The 21,081-nt window shown below is 47.9% G+C and overlaps 3 protein-coding genes across 3 annotated transcripts in view; all 3 read left to right on the forward strand.

Annotated features, from left to right (window-relative positions):
- Positions 1-10,068, forward strand: part of LOC119164885 (trypsin alpha-3) — a 51,975-nt gene extending 41,907 nt beyond the window's left edge. The window contains exon 7 of the mRNA XM_075873169.1: positions 9,855-10,068. Within this exon, the coding sequence (XP_075729284.1) occupies positions 9,855-10,040 (186 nt within the window). The 3' untranslated portion in view covers positions 10,041-10,068. The remainder of the gene's footprint in view (positions 1-9,854) is intronic.
- A 2,181-nt stretch (positions 10,069-12,249) lies between these two features.
- LOC119164884 (neprilysin-1) lies at positions 12,250-16,431 on the forward strand. The gene is made up of 3 exons (XM_075874351.1): positions 12,250-14,219; positions 15,481-15,761; positions 16,409-16,431. The coding sequence occupies exons 1-3, from the start codon at positions 12,250-12,252 to the stop codon at positions 16,429-16,431; spliced, it is 2,274 nt and encodes a 757-aa protein (XP_075730466.1).
- Positions 16,432-16,648: 217 nt separating this feature from the next.
- LOC142771550 (neprilysin-1-like) lies at positions 16,649-19,809 on the forward strand. The gene is made up of 2 exons (XM_075873171.1): positions 16,649-16,829; positions 19,091-19,809. The coding sequence occupies exons 1-2, from the start codon at positions 16,674-16,676 to the stop codon at positions 19,454-19,456; spliced, it is 522 nt and encodes a 173-aa protein (XP_075729286.1). The 5' UTR covers positions 16,649-16,673; the 3' UTR covers positions 19,457-19,809.
- The last annotated feature ends 1,272 nt before the right edge of the window (positions 19,810-21,081 follow it).

Raw genomic sequence — 21,081 nt, forward strand, 5'->3', positions numbered from 1 at the left:
AGAGAAGAGAAAAAGAGAGAGACAGAGTGAATTTACTACAGCATTGCGGCGACTGAATACTCGGCCACTTTCTACGCTGCTGCGTCTGCAGCATCTTCCACGTCTCTCGACAGCCCACCAGGCCATGAGAGCCCCCTTGTGCTTTTTGAGGACGATGAGCTAGTGGGAACGCCTCTGACTTGGGGCGCAGTTTCTTTGTAATATAATTAGAAAGGGAAAAACTACGGTCTGGATCTGAACCAGATCTATCCGCTGTTGTAATGATGGAGTGTGGTACATACAGGGCAAACACAGGCATATGCATGTGCAGGGCTCACCACAGGGGGGCGGGGGAATCTCCATAAGTTTTAGCGCAGCTGCCCCCCCTCCCCTATCAATCTCGTTGCTCAAGTCCGAACTTCACCATGCTTAACAATAGATACGAAAATGGAGAAAAGATGTGCTTCACAATGACCCGGCCGCGGTGGTCTAGTGGCCAAGGTACTCGAATGCTAACCCGCAGGTCGCGGGATCAAACCCCGGCTGCGGTGGCTGCATTTCCGATGGAGGCGGAAATGTTGTAGGCCCGTGTGTTCAGATTTGGGTGCACGTTAAAGTACCCCAGGTGGTCCAAATTTCCAGAGCCTTCCACTACGGCATCTCTCATAATCATATAGTGGTTTTGGGACGTTAAACCCCACATATCAATCAATCATGTGCTTCACAAGGTTGCCTGCCTTCAGTCGCTCAATTTACGGCAGTCAACATTGAGAATCAAACAGTAGCTCTCGGAATGTAACATCAGTTGTCTTAATACACCATTATTCTCATAAAACCAACGTGTCCGAAACCCTGCTTTTAATCAAAAACGGGACACGCCCGACTCAGTGGGACTTCGGACTATGTGACTTCGTAACACCTTGATTATATGATTAAAGGGGAGGGGCACTCTCCCACGGCTTTCCTCATGTGCACCCCTATGAACACAAGGACACAAGAACAGAAACGAATCACGCGAGTGATTCGTTGCTCGTCTTGATTTCCTATGTTTACGGTAGTTCCTACCATTCACCGTGAACCAAATACAACTAGCCCAATCGCAGTCAGTCTAATTATAATCTGTTATAATTAGTCACATTCAGTCACTGCTACATGCTCCAGTCGAATAATTCGCCGCCGAACTCCTCGCACGGGCTCAAGGGTCCTATATGTTCAAAAGCAAACCAAATGCTGTCGTGGTGAATGCATAACGGAAGGGCGGTAGTCGCATGACTCTATGCTCTGAGGTTCACTGTTCAGCTCCAAATGCTGATCTTAATGAACACGGTCCTAATCGTTTGCAACATTGTCAAAATTACGATGCATGGTACGGCAGACCACAGCGACACCAACCGGCTGTAATTCTAAAACTGTTCGTAAGGGTAGAAGCGCCTAATAAATTTAGCAAAGTGATACACGATTGCTATCTAAATTGGTTTTGGGACGTTAAACCCCACATATCAATCAATCGATTGCTATCTAATTTCGCTTGCAAGGTACAGTACTCTTACTTTGAAACACGATAATTTAGGCTGTTCTTGTCTTCGTCTTGTCTTTGGCGTAATGTTAGCTCGAACACTTACGTAAGCGTAAAAATAAACTCTAGCGATCATAAAGACACCAACGAGATGGCTTTATCACAAGCAATGTCTCATAACAGTCTTTGCACTAAAAAAAAAAAAAGCTGCGTTTCTATTCATGTTTACTATACTGGGTGGATCACACAGACGCACACTGTGTTGCTGAGCTTCTTAGCTTTGTGTGTCTTTAGTACCCTGAAAACGCACTATCGAACTATCGAAATGCCACCAACTTTCTCCACAACAAAAAAAGGACTATCTTTTCACTTCACTTAGTCATAACGGGGAACTGGTCATTGTAGGTGCTAGCCTAAGTTGAATATATATATATATATATATATATATATATATATATATATATATATATATATATATATATATATATATATATATATATATATATATATATATATATATATATATATATATATATATATATATATATATATATATATAATGAGCGGAGTTGACGCCGGTTACATCTATGCGCTCGACATGAGAAACCAGTGCATCATTAAGACACAAAACATTTAAAGGCATGGGAAACAGTTTACTATTACGAACGTTAACTCTGTTCAGCTAACGAGTACAGAAAAGGCATTAAAAGCCGCTAACGAACACGAGGACTAACACACTTCTTGAAGCAAATGAAAATGCACGAAAGTCTGAATACTACTCATGTAAGTTATACTCGCGTATATGCTGACAAAACACGTGAATCAGTACAAAATCAAATGTGAACTACACATATAACCTCATAAATACTACATGACATTAGGACACCGAAACTTGACCAATCACATCAATAACTAAACCAATGAAAGAAGCACTCTTTTTTTTTTTCTTTGAAACTTTCGAGGACGAAAAAAGGACTTCAAACATGTACAGAGAATTCATGCTAGAATATAAGACGTTTTACCTATAACAATTTTTTATTGGTCTCCTTGGTTGTTACCGGGGCTGAACGTACAAATGACGGAACGTGAGCTGACCACAGCAGTCTCTACGAACTCGTTAAATAAGTACTTCGAACATTTTAAATATTGTTTTGACGTACGGTTGACCTCATGGTGCGGCTATGCTGCAAAGGTGGGCGCTGGGATTGGATTATTGTAATTCTGATATTCGAAGAGAACTCGGACGGGATAGTGATTTTGTCGCGCAATCTCGAATGGTATAGTCTACATGTATTAAGCACTTATGATAATAAAAAAATAGTATCTGCATGGACCAAACTACTTGCACAACATTTCAAAGAATCGTAGCGTGTGCGAATGTCACTGTGTGGTTAGAAGTAAAGTGAAACAAAATTCGAATAGATGTACGGGTTTCATGGTAATATGGTGCAATTTATTTGCAGTAAAATACGCTAAGCTTAAAGTCTTTCCTTACATGGCGCATATGGGCCTGTATAGCGAACTTTGCACTTGAAGATATAATTATTCGAGTTGCTAAAAAATTGTATGTTTAGCCTTGAGCTGTGGCTTCACGGCTGTGCATGTTTTCTCTTGATGATGGTTTCATGGCATGACACGTTCTTGCTGCAGTGAAACAACTCTTCGAGGGGTTACAAGCAGTCACATGTAGTTCTATTCACTCATTCCAAATACTTAGAAATTTCTAGCAGTCCAGATTCGTGTAGAAGCAAACTCGAATATCGTCGTACTCGCTCGAACGTACGAAGCACTTAAATATTCACCCACGCAGGACAGCACTGATGCAAAATAGTAAAAATTTGTGAAAATATTTCACGAAAGCGGGGAGCAGTTGCTGCTCGAATTGGCCGACGATGCAATCAATTTCCAAAAAATAAAGTTTACCACGAAGCCTGTTGCCAGTTAGTTGCACAAAACTTCATGTTGTATTTGAAAAAGAGCGCCGGATGGTAAGTCAATGTGTGTCTGTGGTGCCATCTGTGAACGATGATAGGAGCTCAACGTTTCCCGGTGACCACAGCAAAACAGTTCGAGAGATGGCAGCAGCTGATGCGCAATGCCATTGCGCCGCGTTTTGCAGGGTCCCAATCTACCTTCCTCGACCAGCCTGCCCTCTCCCCCTCCCCTTCCCACTTCCATTTGGTATCAATAACGTTTATTCCACCTTTCTGCGTTTAGCATGGCAGATACATGTTTCTACATTTGGTTTCAATAAATTTATTGCCCACCCCTCTCCTTGCGTTTTGCGAAATGCGCGTGAAAAGGACACGCCACGGCTAATTTATTGCCTTCGTGATGATACCAATAGGGTTGTTCGATTACGGGTAAAATTTGATTTACCCGATTGTTCCACCCCAACCACGTTTTTAGGGTGAGCTTTGAACTTGAGTATGTGTTGTCAGTTTTCAGACATCACACACATTGGAAAATTAAGGAGGGAAAGGGAGTCAGGACAAATGACCCCCCCCCCCCCTTTATCTTCCTCACATCTGCATTCACCTGCTTTACTCCAGCGTTCGCTCGTCAACGGTTTTCACGTAACACTACAATTCTAATTTATTTTCAAAAATACAGGATTCGTTGCTTGACTAGCAGAAAAACACCTTGACTGGGCCTATAGTTCATTACATCGCACACACGGTGGTTCATTGAAGAAATATTAGTATTTTACGCACTAAGAACAAATAAATTGTTTAAAAACCATAAGTACTACATCACAAGACTAGGCAAAATAAAAGAAACCAAATCCAATAGATCAGGAGAAATATACGCAAGGGTTACCAGAACAGGACATCATTCGATGTGTTAAAAGAACATCAATCTATAAAAAATTCAACGAATCATCTCATGTTCACAGACACATCTGAAGTTTCCTTTATGAGGAACTCTATAGTTCTTTATTATGAGAGGCAAATTGTGCTGTAATATTCGCAGGTTATATTTATCGAAAAACAACGAACAATAGCTTATATCACGTACCACGTATCCAGAAAGCCGATAGATCTTATGCTAATAACGCTGGCAGGTCACAGGGTTCTGATTACATATCGTTCTCGGAATTCGGAGATATCTGCACGGGACGCCATATCTTTTGACGGCAGCAACAGCATCCTGCCATAACCGAATAGACAGCAGTAAAAAAAAGAAGAAAAATGGCCACGTGTTTGCGTCCTTCGCTGCAAATGTAATCGAAAGATGACCGTCTTCTACCGGTCTTTTTTTCGTGCAGATAGACGCATTTTTAGCGCTGCCTAAGATTCACTAAGGTCTTCAGAATTACGCATCTTTGTATTTTCTAGTAAGGGAACACACCACCTAATACTTACGTAGTGAGTTGCACTTCAGATATGCGTAATATTTGCTTTTTGATCAACTATGTTCACTGGTATGAACGCAGTCGTCAGTTCAAGATGGCTGGGCGTTCGGCAAGTGCTTAATCTTTGACTGGGTGGTTGAATCGTGTGACGGACGGACGGACGGACGGACGGACGGACGGACGGACGGACGGACGGACAGACAGACAGACAAAAGTTTCTGCGTTTGAGTATCCCAAAAAAGACTATCGTCTGAAAATAAGAGCATGTGTGGCTGGCTATCAAAAAATCACAGCATATGCACAGCGTGAAAATGATGATTGGTGGGGCGAAGCGTTCGTCAGTCCATTCGTGCTTTCGTCCGCCCATTCGTTCTTGCTTCCGTCCGTCCATGCGTCCGTCCGTGTGTCCGTCCATCCGTGTGACCATCGGTGCATCCGTCCTTCCGTGCGTCCCTCCATGCGTCCATCCGTACGTCCGTTCTTCCTTCTGTTCATCCATCCGTCCGTACGTCTGTTCGTGCGGCCGTCCTTCTGTCTGTCTGTCCGTCCTCCCGTCCGTGCGTCCACACTTCTGTCTGTCTGTGCGTCCATCAGTCCGTCCGTCTATCTGTATGTCCATCCGTCTATCTAGTGAACACTCCAAGTACAGCCATCTCAGATCTTTTCATCACGTATTATACAAGTGCCGCCATCCAGTGAACCTTCTTAAGACCGCTCTTTCGGGTATGTGCCACAGGTGGCTACATACACCATAGGAGGATGGACAGACCACACCCTAAGGAACTTCGCCCCTAAAGCGACTCCGGGTAATGTGCTGCGGAGACCCACTGGAGAATTTCGGCTAAATTTTAGGATCGCACTACAAAGTGCGTAGCTTCCCAGTACAAGAGCAACTCAGCCGTTGTTACTAACACAGTGGAACTGCAGAGGTCTCAAGAACCACAAGAAGCGGGCTCATTTCCGCCTCTATCTTGAGACCTTTGAGTTCCTCGTTGCCGTGGTTGCCCTTCAGGAACCCGGCTCGGACGTCAAACTCACAAATTACACTACATTTCAACACAACCCGGAGACATGTATACTTGTTCACAAGCAATATACCGCCCAGGAAGTCACACTCCCCACAACACCGCCTTTCCCATACACAATGGTGTCGGTGCTGCCTATAAGGCGATCTGACCCACCTGTTCATATTTTAAACATTTACTGTCCCCCAAAGCTTAAGAACGTCACGTTCAGCGAAACTTTCACACAAGCTATGCAGGTGGCAGGACGGGACCCCCTCCTGATCGTCGGCGACTTCAATGCCCCAAGCAGGTTATGGGGTTACCCACGAGAGGACACGCGTGGAAGGAAGCTTGCGGAACTTCTTTCTACACTTGGACTCACCCTCCACACTGATCCCGCCAGCCCAACACGTGTAGGCAACTCTGTTCAACGAGATACTTGCCCGGACCTCACAATTACACGCAACATACGCCATGCCGACTGGCTGAACACACAGGACACTCTCGGTAGTGATCATTGTGTATTAAACACAACTGTGTACATGCGTCCCTTAAAACGCCCACTTACACAAGCTCGTATCCCAGACTGGACAACTTTCCGCACCACTCTACCTATTGTAGACCCTCTCCAGTCGGGATACGACACCTGGTCTAAATCACTGACGTCTACACTGAAACAACACGAACAGCTGATACAGCTCACGGAAACTCAAACGGACGTGGACAACCACCTCCTCCATCTTTGGCAGGCCCGCCGCAGCCTCACCAAACGATGGAAAAAACAGAAACATAACAGACGCCTCAAGAAACGCATCCTAGAACTCACGGAGCAAGCTGCGGAATATGCTGCTCAGATAGCCGACACTAACTGGGTGGACAGGTGCAACACAGCTGCACGCCAGATGTCTGGTCGCAACACGTGGCGCCTGTTTCGCGCTCTCATCGATCCAACACAAACACGCACGGAAACTCAACGTCACTTACATAAGGTCATGCACAACTTTACAGGAACGACAACACAGCTGGCAAACACGCTCAGGGACCGATACCTGTGCACCACCAAGGACCCCTGGACGGCCGCATACTCCTACGCAGGCAAAAAGAACACGCAGTTGGACACCCCGTTCCAGCTCCACGACCTCCAGGCGGCCTTACGCAAGATTAAGCGTGGCACTGCACCAGGGCGTGACCAGGTTACGGTCAAACTGTTGGCCAATCTTCCCGACGCAGCCTACGCCACGCTCCTCAAATACATCAATAGCATTTGGGACGGAGAAACTCCTCTCCCTCTTGAATGGAAATCAGCTCTCGTGACCTTCATCCCGAAGGCAGGTAAACCTATTGACGTGGAGAACCTTCGCCCCATCTCCCTCACGTCTTGTGTCGGCAAGCGGATGGAAACGATGGTGCGCGACAGACTCTCCGAGTTTCTAGAAACACAGCACACTTTTGCGGACACCATGTTTAGATTCCGCCCTCAGAAGTCAGCCCAGGATATACTTCTACAGCTCCACCATGACATATTAGATCCTGTTGAATGCCCCCACAATGACAAGGTAGTCCTGGCCTTGGATCTTAAAGGGGCATTCGACAACGTGAAGCATGAGGTAATCCTTGACCACCTCAGTCAGACCAACTGTGGTTATAAAACATTCAATTATGTTAGACAGTTTCTTACAGACCGTCGAGCCTACATACGCATACAAGATGAGGAACATGGGCCTTACGTCATCGGCTCGAGGGGAACTCCTCAAGGCGCGGTCCTCTCTCCCCTCCTATTTAATATAGCCATGCTTCATCTTCCCCCCAAATTGGCTTCTTTACCAGGGATATATCACGCTCTTTACGCGGATGATATCACGATCTGGGCCACGCAAGGTAACCTGGGTCACATGGAGTCATGCCTGCAAGCAGCAGCGACTGTAGTCGACGACTACGCAACCTACTGCGGACTCCAGTGTGCCCCGGCTAAGTCAGAATTTGTGCACGTACGTCCCTCCCCTCAGGACACAACTCAGCTCCATATCAGTCTTCCCTCGGGACCGATCCGTGAGGCCAAGGAGATCCGCGTCCTTGGCCTCTTCATACACCACCAACGCAAGGCCGACACCACAATAGCCAAACTTCGCACGGTGGGAGACCAGGTGGGCCGTATGGTCCGCCGGGTCTCTAACAAGCGGGGCGGATTACGAAGCAGGGATGCAATGCGGCTTGCCCATGCTTTCGTAACGAGTAGAATACTCTACTCGACTCCCTACTTGCACCTACGCAAACACGAGGATGATCAACTCGAGGTCATCCACCGTAAAGTTATCAAGCGGGCTCTCGACCTCCCTATCACCACGTCCAACCAGAGACTTCTGGCCCTAGGCGTGGTGAATACCTACCGGGAACTTCGAGAAGCCCACCTCGTTAACCAATACACGCGCCTTGCACAGACCCATTCCGGTCGCCGCCTCTTGGACCGAATACACATCAAACACGATTACTATATTGAGGAAAGGGTGAGAGTGCCAGAACCTTGGAGACGCGCCCTCCGGGTCCGACCCCTTCCCCGCAACATGTCCCAAGAAAACCACAGTGGTCGCCGCCAGGCGCGCGCGGAAGCGTTGCAGCGACACTTTGGTCAAGAGGAACACGTGTGCTACGTGGACGTTGCCGGCCCGCACCATGGGGGGTGGTATACTGCCGCAGTCATACACAACGCAAACACCGTAAACGGGCTCACTTTCAAAGCCTACAGCGCAACACACGCGGAGGAGGTTGCCATCGCTCTGGCTCTCACCTATCCCTCTTCTAAACATATCATCACCGACTCACGAGGGGCCTGTCGGAACTATCAGCTAGGGTAGGCTTCACCGCTTGCTCAGCGCATACTGGAACCTAGCTGCCGATACGTTAATCGAACTCCGCGAAATCTGGTTTGGGCACCCGGTCACCAAGGACTCAGGGGTAACGAACAGGCCGATCAGGCCGCCCGCGCACTCTCTTCCCGGGCTATCTCCCTGTCTTTGGAAGCCTACTCGCAATCAGACAATTCGGCCCTTTCATTCAAAGATATTACCAATTACCACAAGGAGGAGCACCGGCGCTATCCAGACCCTTGTAAGGGACTGCATCGCGCTGACGAGCGCCTCCTTTTAAAACTGTTTACCAATACCGTACTGTGCCCGGCGGTGCTAAAACATTTCAATTCATCCTTTGATGGCACGTGCCAGTTCTGTGGTGAGGTGGCTGACACCTTTCACATCGTCTGGGCGTGCCAGTCTAATCCATCTATCCCCCCCAACCCCAATCCCACGAGAGAGGACTGGGAGGCGGCCCTGCTCGGCTGTCAAGACCTGAAGGCCCGAGAGGCTCTGGTTCAACGGGCGCGGGCGGCGTTGCTTGCCAATGGAGCCCCGGAATAGGGGTTCCACCGAGTGCTGTGAGGGTAGGAGGCCAATAAGGCCCCAACCCAATCACCTCTCTGTAACAATTTAATGGTTATTAAATGTTTTCACCACCACCTCCCAGTACAATAGAACCCCGCCTATCGGAAGTACATGGTCCCCATTGTTAAATATTAAGCACAATATATATTATTTTCATTAAGTCCTCGAAGTGCAAAATTGTAATCATACCAGAACGTGGGTCTCTGCTGCAGATAACCGGAACTCCTTTTGGCAACTAGCTTTTTTTTTTCGCCTGGAGGAGGAATAAACGTTTATGTCACGAAATGGTATAGCGGTGGAAATTCCGCTTCTACTCTAGGTAGGAGGTGTCCTCATTCCAAGAACTATCTGGCGTTCGCTGCCTCCTTGGCCCTGGCGACCAGAAGTCGTTGTTGGTCCAGGTCCTTTGAGGCGAGACAAGAGATGGCGCTGCGTGAACGTATCCTCAAATCCTGGCCATGTGCTTGCTCTAAACACGGGTTGGACATTAGAATAGTCTGCCCCGCACATAGAAGTACACTTCTTTTGCCGCATAGTAATTACGCATCTTTTATCTTGCGTTTCAGGGCGATTCCGGTGCTCCTCTGATGCTGAAAGAGGGCGACGCTTTTCAAATGGCGGGTCTCGTCTCTTTCGGAAACGGCTGCAACATGGACGGCGTGCCGGGGGTCTACACAAACATCGTTAACTACCGTGATTGGATTGACCTGACCATCTCCGCGTATAGCTTGAGTAAATATGAACAAGTCTGAACAATAAAGTCACACTATCCCACTCTCAGCACGCTAAGGGCCACTGGATTAGTGATAATTGGTGGGTTTTTATGCCACAATACAACGATGTGATAATGAGGGAAGCTGCAGTGGGGGGCTCCAGAAGTTCTAACTTTATTTAACGTTCTTTGACATGCACTTAATTCTAAGTACACGAGCTTCTGTCTTATCATTCGCACCGATATGCGGCTGCCGTGGCTGGGATTCAATCCCTCGACCTGCGGTTCAGCTGTCAAGCACCATAACGACTAGACCACTACGACAGTTTGGCCCCTAGTTACAAGCGATGGCTTTTCCAAACGGTCGTCAATAGTCAGCGAGGCTGGGGCCACCACCTCGAAACATTGCCATCAGCAGTGGCAGCCGTTCTACGTGGCTAGCACAATCACATTCACCTCCTTCCTATAGAAGATCTAACGGAATATTACCACTCTGATGATTTCTCCGGCGAGTACAACCCAACTTGGGGGGAGGGTGAGGGGCTCTTGTCGAATTCCACCAATGGATACAACAAAGTTCGTCATGGCATTCAAGTATTTGAGAGGAAAGCAGTTACACGAACGGGCATCTTTGTGTGCACATCAAATATCTTAAGCAAGCAAAGAGTGCTTGCTATCACGGAAATGAGTCAATGTGACTAGATGAACAGCAAATGCAAATTCTTTCCGGTAGGGGGGGGGGGGACAGTGGTGGTTGTCGGTGGAGAGAGACAGAAAAACATTTATTGAGTAAAGTTTGTCAATGAAGGTAGGAGGGTCTCTTATTCCAGGAACCCTCTTGCCTGGACTGGCCACCGGGCTCGAGCAACGAGTTCACGCTGGTCGACCAGGTCTGGCTGGGAGATCGCAGCCTCCCAGGCTTCACTGAGGAGATCTTGGTCTGCATCTGGTGCTGCGTCTTGTAGCCTTGGGACGCTTACTTTGCACTGCAGTAGGAGGTGCGCCAGAGTCTCTGCCACATAGCAGGGAGGACAGATGTAGCCATTCAACGTTGGCCTCATATGGTGCAATAGTACGCCGTGAGTGAACGTGCTGCTTTGAAGGCGCTTGTAGTCGGTGCTTTCGTCTCTTGTGAGATTTGGATGTGGCAGAGGGTGTGACCTGGGTTTGAGCCGATGATGTTGAAGTTATACCTCACAGATTTTACTGCTTTTGTTTCTGTTGTTGAGTGGGAGGTGCCTCATATCTCGTACGGGGATGCCCGGTTGACGCATTCTCGGGCTGCAGTGTGCGCCGCTTCATTTCCTTCGAGACCTTCGTGACCCGGAGCCCACACGATGCATGTGTAGGGAGGAGTATTGTCGTGCATTTTGGTAACTTCCTGCCTTTCAGATATAGTTACGTGCCACTGTTTGTGAGTCGGTGAAGACCACGATGGGATCATCACTCGTCCGAGTGGCGAGTGCTATAGCAGCCTCTTCAGCTGTGTCCGCACGTTTGGCGAGGATGGTCGCAAATGCCAGTACCGTGCCCTTGTAATCTATGACGGTAATCGCGAAGACATTACGTCCCCGATACTTGGCTGCGTCCACAAATCTCGCCTGTGGGTCTACGCGGTAGTTATTCCTAATCATGTTAACCCTGGCGGGCCGTCTTGCTCGGGGATGTTGAGGATGCATGTTGCGAGGAATCTGCTCAACTTCAAGGCGCTTGTATATATATGAGGAGCTTGTTTTTTTTTTTCAAAATGGGCCAAATCTAAAACCGGTACTTGCTAATTATAAGCCTGTTTTGGCACATACATACTTTCAACTTTCCTCTAAAGGAGTAATAATAAATTACTCATTATTCTTAATAAATTATTATTAATGTGTTTAGGAAATGGTAGAGTACGTGTAGGCCAATAGAGCACTATGTGAGCTAGTTTCGGTTTTCCATTTGGCCCATTTTGAAAAAACTCTCCTCATGTATTATAGGCATCTAATATGCACCTCTTTCTCATCTGTGCGTTAATCAATCATCATCATCTGTTTATGATCATCATCATCGTACCCGGGTCTGCGCTTAATTCCGCGTCCGTGGCGCCTGTTCGCTCCCCAATTCGTGGCTGAATAAACGTCATTCACACAGAGACGTCTTAACATTCTCAATTATCTTGTAGCTGACTGTAGTGTTCATGGACAATTCACTTTCATCGCTATCGCTTGCTCGCTTACTTGCTTGTTCCTTGGAAATGGCTACTACCCACAATGGGGCTTTTGTCAAGAAGGCAGAGTGTTTCAACACTCTCGTTGACAAATGGAGGCAGCGACGACGAAGAAGAGAAAACACCGCGTCCGAAATGGGCGCTCGAAGCGGTAGACGTCCCTCAAACCAAGACTTCAAGCGGTGCACACCAATCGGGCGTTGCTGAGGCATGTGTCAGCATGCGAGACAAGCGACGCCGGTCCTCCCTAGCGCAGCGCTCCGACAGGAGACGTTCCCGATCCGAGGAACGGTCCAGGCCGCGCTCTTCCTCGGTGAGCTTCGAAGACACGCCATCGGAACGTCCGCGACACTCGTCCGAAGAGTCGGCGCACGACGGCAGTAGCTCGTCCGCCGAGTACGAGATCGTGGAGGTGTACAACGACGATTCCGCGGGTGAGGACGACAAGTGGGGCAATGACAAGGAGAAGACGGGCTCTGAAAGCGATACCTACCAGCAGAGCCAAGCTTACATGATCATAGCCGCTGTCATGGTGGCCAGCGCCTTCCTCGGCGTGCTCATGAAGTTCGCTTTCACACCGACCCACTCGGGACACTCCCACGGCCTCCGTAGGGTCCCCGGACGAGTGCTCGTCGAAGAGACCGACGCGACGACGTCTTTCGACAGCACCCTGACCACGACGAGGATCAACATCAGCGCCATCAAAGACTTTGCGACAGAACCGAAAAGCCCTATCGCTGCCGAGGTCACAGCACCTGTACCTCGGAAGTCTGCTTTCACGTACGAGTGCCGCACGGACGCCTGCCTATGGCAGAGCCGGCTCATCTACGACAAGATCAACCAGTCGATTGGTCCGTGCGAGGACTTCTACGCGTACGTGTGTTCGAACCGGTGGTACAACAGTGAGCTCGAAGTTCAAAGCAGGCCTTACGTGGTCAGCGGGCCAGGGCTGCTCATACTAGACATTGCCAAGTTTCTGCTTCAGACGAAAACGAGGGATCAGTCCTCAACATTCATCACACATTCTTCAATGTTCCTTAAAAGCTGCATTCAGGTGCGAAACTCGAGTAGTGATGAGAACGATTGGAAAGATATAAAGAAAGTACTCGAGTCGTACTCGCTCACTAAGTGGCCCTTCATGACCGATCCACCTACCGGCAAGTTTCAGGACGTGCTCAAGCTAGTTGACAAGAGGCTTAACCTGCTCGCCGTCGTTCACGTAACCCTGCGTAAGCGTTTCGAAAACGAAGGCTACATGCTGCACCTGGACTCACCAAAGCTCACCATGGTTCGCCACCAGATGACCTTTCTTGACGAGGGATTCCAAGAGTACAAAAACTGCATCAAGCGCGCATTCACGCTTCTCGGCAGCAAAGTCGAAACGGACCACATCGCCGACGATGTGCTCGAGTTCGAACGGAAACTCGACGAAGCGTCACTTCCTCCCAAGAGATTCGTGTCCATCCTCAATTCGACAGTGTCTATCGTGAACCTCAAGCGTGCCGGCAAGCTCGAGTGGGACGCTTACCTCACATACCTACAACCTGGGTCCGAAAAGGTAATCGTTATCAACTCGGCCTTTATCAACAAGCTTTCCGGCATCCTGACATCGACGGCACTGTCGACGCTGCTGAACTACATCGGCTTCCGAATACTCGTACTGCTGTCGCCTTTGCTGCCCAAGCAAGCCGAGTTCCTGGTGCCACTCAGTTACGATGACCACATCCACAAGTACAACGCTCGTCTGCAGGCGTGCATGCATCTCACGGAGCGCCTGTATCCTTACGGAATCCGCAAGATAGCCAGGGCCGCGATGGGAAAGACGACCATGGAGCAGATCGCGTACGATCACAACCTGGACAAGATGGTCAGCAGCGTCAAGGGAGTGGTGTCCCAGACTGTGGCTCGTGCCCCGTGGCTGACACAGACTGAAGCTGACATGGCGACACAGAAGATTGAAAGTCTCGAAGTGGACTTCATAGGTGCCAAGGAACACATGGACGCTATCAACGCGTAAGTCTTTCTTCCTTGTTTGTTAGTTTGCTTGTTTGATTACCCGGCACTCAATTACCGAAGCGTTTAAACGCAAAACGCGAGTCTGCACTGTGTTTTTAATACGCAAGAATTTTGACTACACATGAATTTCTCGCATTGTGTATACGTCTCATTGGAAAAGTTGTGAGTTTTTTACGTGCCAACGACACTTGTACAGCTTACAGTCAGTAGTTAATAACACGAAACTTGAAATCTCGGTAATCCATCAGTGGAAATCGAGACATTGAGAAACCAAACTTCCCAATATGAGCAAAGCGAAATTAGTCGGTTTTGAGCAAGCTTTCACTGAATGAAAGCGACAGCAGGGTATCACATTATATGACCTACAAAGAAGCACGTGCTGCAAAAGAGCGCTATATATATATATATATATATATATATATATATATATATATATATATATATATATATATATATATATATATATATATATATATATATATATATATATATATATATATATATATATATATATATCCTTGTCCCGTTTCCTATATATATATATAGGAAACGGGACAAAAAGAACGACCAGCACGTCAGTTTTCTTTCTAAAAGCTGTCAAGAGTTTTGGGGAAAGCTGAAACACATATTGGCAAGGTTCACGGCCATAATCTCTGTATACCTGAGACTTCTTTATATACGCTCTATTTTTCAGGAGTGTCGAGAAATGGGACCAGCAAGCACACTCATCAAAAAAGTCACAGGGCGCCTCACACATTGGCCTAATATCACTTTTAGGCAAAAGCCATGTTTTTATTTTCCTTGCAGCGAATGCGCTGACCCTCTCCTCCACCCCTTCTGATAGGCTTGTGCACCTCACTTGGTTTTGTATATCCTCGCGGACAAGATATGTTTTTTATGGCTCTGCACTTCGCATCCTTTTGCACTATCTCTTGGTTGGGTCCTCCTCTGACCAAGCGACGACTTCATCGAATCGCGTCATGTGATGTCACGTTATGTGGAATCATCAGATGACACACAGTGTTTGCGATGTCTGATGACACAACGAGGTCAAATGATGGCGTGATCGCGTGACAATTTTTGCATCACATCATTCACACGCCGACGTTCATTCCACCAGCGGGTCAACTTGCGCCTTTGAAAGGGTACCTAAGGCTGTCGCGTTAAAGCGTGACCATATGTGCGCCGCCATGTCCCGAAGTGTTCTAGACATCATGACACTGTTTTCGCAAGCGCACGGGCGCACTCGTGGGCGCAGGTACTACCAGAGCAGAGTCGAGGTCGCCTTCACCGTGGAATCGACGCTGCGCGACTACACGGCGCTGTTGAACGAGACCACGTCGCGTTACTGGCTCTCGAAGGACAACGCGGACTACGACGCGCGCTACCACGTGTCCTGTCTGATGCCCGGACACGAGTACAACGCGGGCAAGAACGTGCTGCACGTGCCGTTCGGCGTGGTCGCCCTCCAACAGCGTGTGGCCCAGTCGGCCATACCGGCGATCCTGATACCGTACATCGTGCCCCACCTGGTGGAAGGCGCGTGTTGCTTGCTTCTTCAGTCAGATATGCTATCTGATTTGATCGATTTGCGGGGTTTAACGTCCCAAAACCACCATATGATTATGAGAGACGCCGTAGTGGAGGGCTCCGCAAATTTCGACCACCTGGGGTTCTTTAAGGTGCACCCAAATCGGAGTACACGGGCCTACAGCATTTCCACCCTCCATCAGAAATGCAGCCGCCACAGCCGGGATTCGATCCCGCGACCTGCGGGTCAGCAGCCGAGTACCTTAGCCACTAGACCACCGTGGCGGGGCAGATATGCTATCTGAAACACGGCGCTTGTACCCCCCCCCCCCTATTCCGAGACGTTCCCCCACACGACACTCAACCTCGTGGATGATGATGAATGTCGTAACGTCATGATATCCTCTCATGCTGTACCACCGCAGTGGTATGACTATCATAACAGCTGAGTTAGTAACATAGACTATCAAAAAAAAGAAAAACAGCATGAAGGGGAAGATAGAAGCTTGCGACGAAAAAAAATCAGTAAACAGGGGTTGCGTGATCGAGCCGCCATTTCAACACGTGGACTTGTCTTCTTCAAGGCTAGACTAGTCCACTTGTCCAAACTTCGGCTCGACCACACAAATCTGTTTACAGACATTCTCACAACACAGAGTACGTGCGTCGTGTAGCCTGACAATTTGGCCTTGCGTGATGCACACCTTCGGTGCACCAATTCATTCATATCTTCCTGTTTACTCGTGAAGCAGCCCACAGAGACAAGGCACAAAAAAAAGGAAAAGACAGGCAACCGCTGCACTCGCAACTAGTTGAGAGTTTATTTGCGCTGCTTCACAAGTAAACATCACCAATTCGCCTGTCAACGTTACTCACCTTATGTTTCTGTGCCATGCGGATTTCTGTGACGCGCGAACAGGCATGTACGAGGCGATCGATGTGCGCGGCTCGACCATAAACGTGCGCGGCATGCCCGAAACGTGGTGGAGCGGAGAGACGCTGGTGCGATACCGGCAACTGCAGAAGTGCTTCACGCAGAACTACCTGGAGAGCATTCAGCGCTTCGGCACCTTCCAGGCAAGTGGCGTAGGCGAGTCGGCGGAAGTTTCGACTTCACCCTACGACATTTTAAGCGTATTCTACACACTCGTATTAAGTCGACATTGATTGTTAAAATTGCCCTCCAAGGACATCGTGCTCGTTGCATGCCAAGGAAATGCTTAATTTGGAAGGAAATCACATTTTTTGTGTTCTGCATATTGTTAATGCAATTCAAATCGTCCGCCTTAGAGAGCAGCCTTGTGACGTAGTATCCGCCATGCATGGCCGACAGGTGGCTCAACAAAGCACAGCCCGGCGAATACAGAACTCCTATCGTTCTCAAGGCTAATGTGAAGCTGTTTCTCTATTAGTCAAGCTAAAACGCACAAGTTGCTTTTTATTCCGTCTCGTAATGTATTGCAATGTTATTTCCTGTCATGAGTGCTTTGAGTAACATATATTCATTGCTTTGAGGACGTTCTACCTAATCCGGCTCTTGTTCCAGAATGGTTCATTGGTGGTGCAAATCATGCTCTACGCTTAACCAAATTTCTTCATCGTTAAAGCTCTTACGCTCCTAATATTGTCGTTTTCGAGATCCTCAAGCATTCAGCTTTCAATCCGCCATAAATTGTTATTTGCTTGTAGCGCCGCTTTAACTAAGGCGTTCACACTTGGGAAGTAAAAACTGCGCAAAAATATAGACAAGGACAGAGGAAGAGACGAACCCGCGCTGAACTCGCCACTAAACTTTATTGAAAGATACACTCACATATATCAAGCATTTGATCTGGTCACGTAGACAATCCAAAGGTGTCTGCGCATCAAAGCAAACAAGGTATGAAACAAGCCTAATCATATTGATAATCAACACGTGTGTAGCAACCACGAAAAAACACAAAAAACGTACCTTCCTACTTGCCAAAAACCTACGAAATGGTCTCCAACAAACTAACAATCACTTTAACGTGGCAGCGCTGAACCCAGGTACCGAACTTCTTTTTCACCAAAGGCCACAGGCGGCTTGCTTATATGTGCGTGTATCTTTCAATAAAGTTTAGTTGTGAGTTCAGCGCGGTGAATCCTTTGTGAGTCGTCTATATTTTTGCGCTGTTTTTACTTTCCAAGTATGAACCACCAACTAGCCCAACTTTTGCTATTATTAAGGCGTTCATCTGCATTTTTACCAATGGCGCCACCCACGCCTAGCGATCTCTGCATCTCGGCACCCGCCTTTAAATGACAACATAGCTTCGAACTTTGGCTTTATCAATGAGCTTGTCGTCATTTTCTAGTAACTGACATTTTAAAAGAAGATAGACAAAGTAACGATTGATTGACATGTGGGGTTTAACGTCCCAAGACCACCATATGATTATGAGAGACGCCGTAGTGGAGGGCTCCGGAAATTTCGACCACCTAGGGTTCTTTAACGTGCACCCAAATCTGAGCACACGGGCCTACAACATTTGCGCCTCCATCGGAAATGCAGCCGCCGCAGCCGGGATGCGAACCCGCAACCTGCGGGTCAGCAGCCGAGTACCTTAGCCACTGGACCACCCCGGCGGGGCATAGACAAAGTAACGATCACTGCCGATACCATCACCGCTATAATACTTCGTCAGTTATTGCATATAGTGTGTCCCAAGGACACTTCCACGAAAGGGCGGAATCCTTAAGCGTACTCTTAAAAGCGGAGCGATTGAACATAACACAAGGAAAGAAAAGAGAGACACGCGTACACATAGCAAGCGTTGCGGCACGTGTGCCTATCGCTCGGCGCATCTTTCTCTCTTCATTTTTGTGTTCCGCTGCGGTGCATTAGCAAACATGACTCTTAGTATAAACTGGAATGGCTAGCTCTGTTTTAGAAGTATGAGTGGAAAAACAGCGAAAACAAATTGACAGGACATACGCTGAACTCAAAATAATTTGAAAGTTTAGGCTTTTTTTTAGCAATAGTATGGGTTCATATATGTGCGGCCGAACGAACAAAGGTTATTACTGCGCAAGTCCCACATTGTTAACAATAAAGCTTTCTCATCAAAATCGAACATTTACCGCCATTCTAGCTATTTAAAAAGGCCAATTCTTAATCTGTCAGCGCTGCCACCGCAAAACTGATGCACGTGTCCGAGTACGCATAATCCGTCCAGCTTCAGTAATCACCTGGCCAGTATCTGTATAGTTCTAGTTAACTGCCACCATGGTGTAAGCAACTGTAACCGCCTTAGCGTAAACCAACTTACCGCCACAAAAACGTGGCCCCACTTTTACTCCGTTTCCTGCGCGCGCAGGAGTCCCCGATGGCACCGTTCCTGCGCAGCTTCATGGCCGAAATCGCGGCGCTCCAACCCTCGTTCGAGGCCTACATCCGCGCCCTGGTGGCGCCGCACTCGATGCAGCGAAACTTCCGGATCCCCGGACTGCCCGACCTGACGCCCGAGATGCTCTTCTTCGTCAACCTCGCCGCCTCCCACTGCGACCCGGTCAGCAGCCAGGGACTGACGGCACTCGACAAGCGCAGACTCCGGTACCGTGTTGCGTTGCCGTCCTCGCTGAGGGTGAACATCCCGCTGCGTCACTTCGACACGTTCGCCGAGACGTTCTCCTGCACCAGGGGCACTTACATGAATCCCGGCGCCAAGTGCAGGCTGTGGTAGTCGCGCGGATGACAAACACATATACACCACACTTTGGAACGGCCTTGCAACGCTTGACGCAGCGTTCCAGAAAGATCGAGCTTCTGTATCGTCTCTTAACCACGCCGATGCTGCGAGTGAATAGCGCCGTTAACACCGTGTGAGACAGTGTCCCCCTGTCTGCTCGTTCGCGGCTTCGAAATAACTGTTCCAAAGTCCGTAACATTGACCATGAGATTTTGCATGGGTACACTGGTACTTCGCCCATTACTGTAATCCGGACGTCCTTCTTAACTGTCTCACAAATTTGTGGTCACACTTTGTCACGCCACCATGAACTGAATATTCATTAAAACTCACTAAATAAGAATCAAGTTTTGAAGTCTGATGTTCTTCGAGGTAGGAAATGGTTATCGCCGGGTCGCGAGCGGTTGAGCATCCCCTCGTCCCTGCCCTGGTCCAACCTGCGAGGGACGCTCTGACAGGTCTGTCAAAACAGCTAACGACTGTCGCTCGTAATAGCCATATCAATATATTAGGTATTCTAAGGGCATGTTTAATCATACTAAACTTGGTATAACTGTCAGTTCAAGCGCACGAATAAACAGAAAGGAAGAGAGGACAAGCGCTTTCTCGCAACTAAACGATTTATTAGAAAGGGAAGAATTTATTCATGCGCTTGAACAGACAGTTATACCGTGCATATCCAACTAGCCCAACTTTCGATTCTGTTGCATACTGAACTTTTTTTATATAGTTGCAGACGGTGTGCGGAAGCAACTTGCTCTAAGCTCCTGCGTGTACGCAAGTGCAGAAACGCTCTATAGCATAAAACGACGTGTACTTTACGATACCGTCATTCGTTACGCATTGGGAAAACCTATGGCGGGCGCATAAACGGCGTCATCAATGACGATCTCGCGTCAAGCATTTTAGATGCACGTTTCAGACTTCCCGCGCTGCCGACCAAGCAAAAGGTTTGCATGACATGCGATAGGTGGCACCACAACACCATTGATTGCTTTGAAGTTTCAGAGTAGTCAAGTAGGCGTTTCGTACCTCTCCGTAACCCTGTGAAGAATTATTTACATTTGCAATTCGTTATCTTTTCAATTGCTATTGTCATTACTTAATTTTAACCTTGTCAGCAATTGACTACTCGGCAGGAAATCCCTGTGAAGTCGTGAGACTACAGCCAGGTGCCGCGGACACTCCCCGGCATCTTCTCTGGATGAAGTTTATCATTCTGCGCCGCAGATACTGAGCAACCCCTTCTCCCCCCCCCCCTCGCCCCCCCTCACCCACTGACCACTGGTCCAATAAAAATGATTTTTTTCCGCGGGCAATAACGGATGCACCAAAGAAATTGATCTGGCCAAAAATGATATTTCTGGAAAGAGCTATCTCGGTGAAGCAGTAGAATAAAAGACTTCTAGACAGACGTAACTAGCAATTGAGAAAGGCTTTTGTTCACCATCAGCATTATTTAGGTCCAACCCTACGGGCCACGCATTTCACATTTTGTTCTGGAGAGAACTTCATTTTAACTGTATAGTAGTTCATGTGCAAGCCAAATTGATGTACTTGTTGAATCAAAAACCACTAACAATTTGATAGTATGCTATCCTGGTACAATTATCGTAGGT

The sequence above is a fragment of the Rhipicephalus microplus genome, chromosome 9, assembly GCF_043290135.1.
Source record: "Rhipicephalus microplus isolate Deutch F79 chromosome 9, USDA_Rmic, whole genome shotgun sequence".
Taxonomy (NCBI): domain Eukaryota; kingdom Metazoa; phylum Arthropoda; class Arachnida; order Ixodida; family Ixodidae; genus Rhipicephalus; species Rhipicephalus microplus.

Coding starts and splice junctions, on each gene's coding strand:
- LOC119164884 (XM_075874351.1), top strand. CDS start 12,250: ATGGGGCTTTTGTCAAGAAGGCAGAGTGTTTCAACACTCTCGTTGACA. Junction 14,220..15,480: donor CACATGGACGCTATCAACGC/GTAAGTCTTTCT, acceptor TCGTGGGCGCAG/GTACTACCAGAGCAGAGTCG. Junction 15,762..16,408: donor CGTGCCCCACCTGGTGGAAG/GCGCGTGTTGCT, acceptor CTCACAACACAG/AGTACGTGCGTCGTGTAGCC.
- LOC142771550 (XM_075873171.1), top strand. CDS start 16,674: ATGTACGAGGCGATCGATGTGCGCGGCTCGACCATAAACGTGCGCGGC. Junction 16,830..19,090: donor AGCGCTTCGGCACCTTCCAG/GCAAGTGGCGTA, acceptor CTGCGCGCGCAG/GAGTCCCCGATGGCACCGTT.